The sequence below is a fragment of the Drosophila willistoni genome (genome assembly GCF_018902025.1).
Source record: "Drosophila willistoni isolate 14030-0811.24 chromosome XR unlocalized genomic scaffold, UCI_dwil_1.1 Seg144, whole genome shotgun sequence".
Classification (NCBI taxonomy): domain Eukaryota; kingdom Metazoa; phylum Arthropoda; class Insecta; order Diptera; family Drosophilidae; genus Drosophila; species Drosophila willistoni.
Genome location: NW_025814057.1, coordinates 7718552 through 7724672, shown reverse-complemented (window position 1 = coordinate 7724672; position 6121 = coordinate 7718552). Strand labels below are relative to the sequence as shown.

General features: G+C 35.5%; 3 protein-coding genes across 4 annotated transcripts; 1 reads left to right on the top strand and 2 right to left on the bottom strand.

Moving 5' to 3' along the window:
- Positions 1 to 1497: 1497 nt before the first annotated feature.
- LOC6638802 (bladder cancer-associated protein) lies at positions 1498 to 2352 on the bottom strand. Of its 2 annotated transcripts, XM_023180997.2 has the most exons (3): positions 2233 to 2352; positions 2064 to 2077; positions 1498 to 1989 (listed from the first exon to the last, which is right to left on the bottom strand). In XM_023180997.2, exon 3 carries the CDS (start codon positions 1903 to 1905, stop codon positions 1666 to 1668), a length of 240 nt encoding a protein of 79 aa, XP_023036765.1. In that variant the 5' UTR covers positions 1906 to 1989; positions 2064 to 2077; positions 2233 to 2352; the 3' UTR covers positions 1498 to 1665. The 2 variants fall into 2 exon arrangements, with proteins under 2 accessions (XP_023036765.1, XP_002062004.1); XM_002061968.4 differs by lacking the exon at positions 2064 to 2077.
- A 137-nt stretch (positions 2353 to 2489) lies between these two features.
- Positions 2490 to 3777, bottom strand: LOC6638803 (CAAX prenyl protease 2). Its single transcript, XM_002061969.4, has 3 exons — positions 3527 to 3777; positions 3180 to 3443; positions 2490 to 3111 (listed from the first exon to the last, which is right to left on the bottom strand). Exons 1-3 carry the CDS (start codon positions 3663 to 3665, stop codon positions 2609 to 2611), a joined length of 906 nt encoding a protein of 301 aa, XP_002062005.3. The 5' UTR covers positions 3666 to 3777; the 3' UTR covers positions 2490 to 2608.
- An 18-nt stretch (positions 3778 to 3795) lies between these two features.
- LOC6638804 (succinate--CoA ligase [GDP-forming] subunit beta, mitochondrial) lies at positions 3796 to 6007 on the top strand. The gene is made up of 4 exons (XM_002061970.3): positions 3796 to 3965; positions 4084 to 4228; positions 4333 to 4432; positions 4846 to 6007. The coding sequence occupies exons 1-4, from the start codon at positions 3915 to 3917 to the stop codon at positions 5813 to 5815; spliced, it is 1266 nt and encodes a 421-aa protein (XP_002062006.2). The 5' UTR covers positions 3796 to 3914; the 3' UTR covers positions 5816 to 6007.
- Positions 6008 to 6121: the final 114 nt, after the last annotated feature.

The window sequence follows — 6121 nt, the reverse complement described above, 5'->3', positions numbered from 1 at the left end:
AAAAATTGATTTGAAAAATTTGTTTCGATTTGTCTCAACAGTTTCAAAATAAATACAATTAACAATTTTTTGTACATAAACTTTATTATTTTGTATGTTCTTTTTTTTGTAAAGTGTTTTATTTTTTTTTTTTTTAATCGTGGAAATTTACTTTTGTGTGTAGATGTTTTAGAAAATTAAGAATGAAAAATGTGAAAAATTAAATTCCTAAAAAACAAAAATTGTACATTGTTTTTATTAAAAAAGAAATATATATGTATGTATGTATTGTATATGTATTCACATTTTTATGTAGATCTATATACATTTTTAAAGCCAATAAAATATTTTGGATAATTGGAGATCAGAAAATGCTAAGCGAATTTCTAAAACTTTTTTTCAGCTCTTGAACTGAATTTTTAATGGTTTTTGAATTCACAACTATAAAACTAATCATTTTATTTCAAATTCGAATCAAAAGTGTAAGTAAAAACAAGAAATTTAAGGAGTATGAATCAATAGATGATATCTAACATCTTTGCCAAGGATTTGTTATCCTAAAATAGTCAAATATTGGAAGTTTTCCACATTTCAGATTTGAGAATTTTTGAATGTAAAGAGCAAATTCAATTATTGTTTCGAAATTTAACCATGCCCAATAAAAATATTTAGTTAGAAAAACGTTTGTATATGATCTTTAGCATCAATGAGTTTTTATTTAATTTAATTTTTTTAAATCGTTTTTTTTTTTGTTTTCGTTTTGGTTTCATATGATTTTGTTTTAAGCTTTGATTTTTCGGTTCGATTTTTACATAAATAGAAACAAAAAAAAAACTTTTTCGAACAATAGAATTATGTCAAGGGATCGCATTTATATATATATATATGATGTACATATATATCGATCGATTAGATTTAGATGTATGCTATATACACTTGTGTTTTCTTTTTTTGCATAGGCATTGGGTGTGTGGCGGGGAAAGGTGGGATAAAGGATGAGAATAATGATCGATAGAGGGAATGACAACCAATTTGCCATTTTTCGTTTTCTCGCGTTAAATTAGTTTAGGTTTTTTTTTTTTATTTATTAATTAGAATAAAATTAGTTATGTCTAAATGTTGGTTAGTTGCATTGATGGGTAGTTAAAGAGCAGATTAATACAGACACGCACACATACACACACACACACACACACACTCAGACAAATTTCTTTCATTTCTACTTACATTTGCACTAAAATTGAAAGACTTAAATTTCAAAAGGGATTATGGTTAATGGTGTCTAAAAATTATAAGACTAAAGAGGAAATCAAAATCAAAATATATATATATAATAGAAGGGTGACAACAGATTTATGCATTTTAATAGTGGCTGCTGTTGCTGCTCCTCCACCTAGTCAGAGTCCCTTCGTTTTGGGTTAATGTTTCACTCACGTTTATCACTGAATATTACATTTTTTTCTTTTATTTACTTTACTCTTTTTTTGTGATTTTTTTTTGTTTTTTTTTTTTGCCATGTTTTCATTATTATTATTATTTTTTTTTTCGTTGACTATTTATGTATTTTGTAAGCTATAGAGCATTTTGCTATAGATATATATTTCTATATGTGTGTGTATATATAGATATATATATATATATATATATATCTAGATCTTTATATTTCTGTTGTGGGAGGGGGGCTTCTTAGCCATTCTCACACTGATGCCCCTCACAGTTGCCCCAAAAGATGCAATTTCCCACGCCGCTGTAACAGATGAGAGAGACAGCCGTTAGGAATACCAAACTGCAAATCGTGCACGGCTTCCGCTCCAGGAAAAATCCAACTAAATATAACACAATAAACATAACATGAGTCTCCATAAGAGCTGGATTTGTTGGCTTTGGTATAAGGAGCACAGGTAGCAGACATTGCAGGCAATACATTTTGTTGTTGTTATTATTATTATTGTGTTGTTGTTGTTGTTGTTGCTGCTGCTGCTCTTGCCGCTAATGACGTGTCCAGTTTGTCTAAAAGTAAAATGTTTGAGAACGAGCATTAAAGCAATGTATTTAGTTGGTCTTTAACTTTGTTCTATAATTACTTAAAATTGTTGTCCTGGGCAGAAACAAGGACAGACACACACATGGGCAGACAGACGTTGGGTATGGGAGAGAAAGTGAGAGAGAAAGAGCGCGCGCGACGAAGGAAGAAAGAGAGAGAGAGCACTAGATTGGCAGTTGTTTTGTTGCTGTTGTGGTGTCCTAACTTACCTTTTGGGGCCCACCTGCTGCCTTCTTGCCCCCCGCTCCACAGCTTGAGCGCGTCTTGCGTTTTCCCTTTTGGCTAAATTATTTATTTTTGTTTTGTTGTCGTCTTTTGTGCGTGTGCGTTCTTTTTTTTGTAATATTTTTATTTATCACATATTTTTAGTGTGCCCGTATTTTTGTTTTTATTTTGCCATTAATAATGCTCGCAAATGAGGCTGTTAATTAACAGAGCGCCAAACTTGAAATAAACAGAGAACCAGTATTGTGCGGAAGACTTATTTATTATTTAAATGATATGCACTACACATAATATATTGACTTATGGCAACTGAATAAATTATGCTAAACACCGCTGCAACCGCAACTGGTCGTCCACTTTTTAAACATTCCAATAAAGCGTATTGTCATATAAATACGGAGCCGTAGCATACGGCAATAGGAAAATCCAGCCAATGAAACCAACGATATACAAAACAATGGCAATAATCCGACGCCATAAATCCTGTTGCCAGAGATCCTGTAAATCTGGCAAGCCCATATGATTACAAAATGCATGAACCAAAAATGGAGCTATCAAATGGCCAGTTCTAGCAAACAGGAATGCCGAATAAAATCCAAACAAGGTTGTATAACTGAATTGAAATAAACCAATCAGAAGGGCAGTGCTAAGTTTCACACCCAGACTCAGCCGTTCGGCTATATGATGCAAATGGGCCACACCAAAGAACAAAGGCGTTATAAAAACCGCTACCAATGGTGAGCAACTTTGCAATATCAAAGGCATCATGCAAGCGCGAAAGACAAACTCCTCACTCAACGGAGCCATGACTAAATTTCTAAGCCAAATTATGCTATTAAATGAACCGCGCCAGTAATCCAAATCTAAAGAAAAAAAGTGAAATGTGAATCCTAAAGGTAAGATTTTTAAAAGGAAACTTTCAATATCTTACCCAGATAGGAACGTATTGATTCATTTTGAATGTTGACATATATGGGTCCCAGAAAGAGTAGGGTTGTCAAAGCATATGGTATCAGTGCAGCTTGCCACAATCCTGGCCAGCGTAATCCCAGCAAAACTGGAAAATTTTCACGTTCTAGCAGTTCCTCAGATGAAAAGAAGTAAACAAAAAGTGAGGCCAATCCCATCACTACCGAAACACTAGCAAATCGTCGTTTTATGGTCGATGGATGATCTCTATCTCGATTGTGTTTGGCTGGAATAAATGTTTAATTGCAAATATTTAGATGTATATATACACACATGGGGATTATGGATTCCCCGATCGTCATTTCTTACTTCCCCAGACATACAGTGATCCCACATAGAGTATGGCCATGGCGAAACAGCAGCTAACCGATGTCCATATAGATATCTGTGGCAGTGGTTCTAGCTCCTTTAGAATTGTGTCTTCCATTTCGTCTGATTTGTTAAGCATTTAAAAAATATGTTTGCATGATATATTTTTCTTGTTTTGCCGAAACAGCTGTTCGTTAACACCAGTATAACATTGCCAAGTTCTTCGACGTGCCTGGTTACACTAATTAATTTTAACAGCCTGATTATAATAACAGCGGCCGCATTTGAACCAAACCCGAAACGTTTTAAATTCAAGTTGTTTCTTCTAAAGTTATAAATCAATTGTAATTGTATAGAACTTAGTGAAGAAACACTTCTGAAAATCAAAATGTCGCTGCTTATAAAGGCCTCGGCTGTATCTCGGCAAATCATTTCTAAGGTTTCACATCATTGTTAACAGAATCGACCTTTAACTCCAACAATTTATATCCTCTCTCTTTGTGTTTCTCTTTTTTTCTGCTTGCTTTTGTGTGTTTTGCGGTCTTACTTTGGTGCAGTCAACCCACTTGCAGCAGCAGGTGCGCCATCTCAATCTTCTGGAATTCCAAAGCAAGGATCTATTACAAAAATATGGTGTGGCTATACAACAATTTAAGGTCTTGGATAACTCCAAGGCAGATGCTGAATTGGTCAAGAAATTTGGTAATCATCACCTTAAGTTTCTTTTGTTTTTCTTATTTTTGGCAATTTATTTATGTAATCGTTTGTTAAATTAACTAATTAATGTTAATTTCTATTGCTTGCAGATTGCCCCGAATATGTGGTGAAGGCACAGATATTGGCCGGTGGCAGGGGAAAGGGAACGTTTGATAATGGTTTCAAAGGCGGCGTACACATAACCTCAAAGTAAGTGCCACCACCGGTGTGGGGGCAGTGGGAGGCAGTGGGTGGTGCATCCATAGTGGGACAAAATCGAATTTTTATCTTAAACTATCTAAAGAGTAAATTTTTATCATCATTTTTAATTATTTTAAAACTGCCAAAAAAAAAAAAAAATTGAGATACATTTTTTGTTTTAATTTTCAACTTTTTAAAAAACTTATATAGTATAGTTCCTTTATCTATGTAGATATAATTTTCTATTTTATTGAGAATATTATTTCAGTTTTCACTTTTGATAAGAAGCGCCCCACTGTGCCTGTGATAGAGCCGCCTTTGTGTCTTGATAACCAACAATAGCAATAATAATACATAATAATTGCCTTGTTTATATATACATATGAATATATACATATATTCCTTTTCCGTCTCTCTTGCAGCAAGAGCGAAGTACTTTCGCTGAGCCAACAGATGATAGGGAATCGACTGATAACAAAGCAGACACCAAAATCGGGCATATTGGTCAACAAGGTGATGGTGGCGCGTAGCGTGAATATAACTCGTGAAACTTATCTCTGTATATTGCTGGATCGTGAGCACAATGGACCCGTACTGATTGCCTCACCGGCTGGTGGCATGGACATTGAGGCCGTGGCCGAAGAGACACCCGAAAAGATTTTAACCATTCCATTGGATATAGGCAAACCCATATCGGAGAGCACTTTGATCAAGGTTGCCAAATTTCTGGAATTCAAAGGCGATGCCATTAAACGTTGTGCCGATGAGATACAGAAGCTATATACACTTTTCAAATCGGTCGATGCTGTCCAAATTGAAATCAATCCTTTAGCCGAGACTGACAAAGGAGAGGTAATCTCTGTGGATGCCAAACTCAATTTCGATGATAATGCACAATTCAGGCAAAAGGACATCTTCGATCTAGACATCACCGAAGAGGAATCCGATCCCCGCGAAGTTGAGGCATCTAAATATAATCTCAATTATGTGGCCATGGATGGTAATATTGGTTGTTTGGTCAATGGCGCTGGATTGGCCATGGCCACAATGGATATCATCAAATTGAATGGTGGTGAACCGGCCAATTTTCTAGATGTCGGCGGCGGTGTCAAAGAGGATCAAGTGGCCAAGGCATTTGAGATTCTAACCGCCGATCCCAAGGTCAAAGGCATCTTGGTAAATGTATTCGGCGGCATTGTCAATTGTGCAACCATAGCCAATGGCATAGTGGCTGCCTCTAAGAAATTGAAACTAAGTGTTCCACTTGTTGTGCGTCTGGAGGGAACCAATGTCACCAAAGCTCGAGAGATTTTGAAGAATTCCGGTCTACCCATACAGACGGCCGCAGATTTAGATGATGCTGCGCATAAGGCAGTAGCTGCCCTCAATTGAGTGGGCAAACGCTTAAAAGATTACGTTAAAAGTCTTCCCTACCATTTTCCGGACGCACAGTGTTTAGCATTTATATGGAACAGGACAAATGAACGATAATATATCAGACTTTTTCCTTTTAAAATTAAGTTTCTATTTTTATTTTTGGAATGAATTATAAATGTTATATATATATATACGTAAAACCAATGATCCATTTATTAGTTTCTGTGGCATGCAATGGGATGGCATGAGATCCATTTGCAGCTTTTTTTTTTCTCTTTGGAAGTCTTCCCTTTTCTTCCAATTCTCAATCCCACTAGCGAT

Excerpts from the sequence above, each read along its gene's own strand:
- LOC6638802 (XM_023180997.2), bottom strand. The coding sequence starts at position 1,905 with ATGTATTGCCTGCAATGTCTGCTACCTGTGCTCCTTATACCAAAGCCA.
- LOC6638804 (XM_002061970.3), top strand. The coding sequence starts at position 3,915 with ATGTCGCTGCTTATAAAGGCCTCGGCTGTATCTCGGCAAATCATTTCT. Across the intron at positions 3,966-4,083 it reads CTCGGCAAATCATTTCTAAG|TCAACCCACTTGCAGCAGCA; the intron begins GTTTCACATCAT and ends ACTTTGGTGCAG. Across the intron at positions 4,433-4,845 it reads GGCGTACACATAACCTCAAA|CAAGAGCGAAGTACTTTCGC; the intron begins GTAAGTGCCACC and ends TCTCTCTTGCAG.
- LOC6638803 (XM_002061969.4), bottom strand. The coding sequence starts at position 3,665 with ATGCTTAACAAATCAGACGAAATGGAAGACACAATTCTAAAGGAGCTA. Across the intron at positions 3,444-3,526 it reads ATCACTGTATGTCTGGGGAA|CCAAACACAATCGAGATAGA; the intron begins GTAAGAAATGAC and ends CATTTATTCCAG. Across the intron at positions 3,112-3,179 it reads ATCAATACGTTCCTATCTGG|ATTTGGATTACTGGCGCGGT; the intron begins GTAAGATATTGA and ends TTTTTTCTTTAG.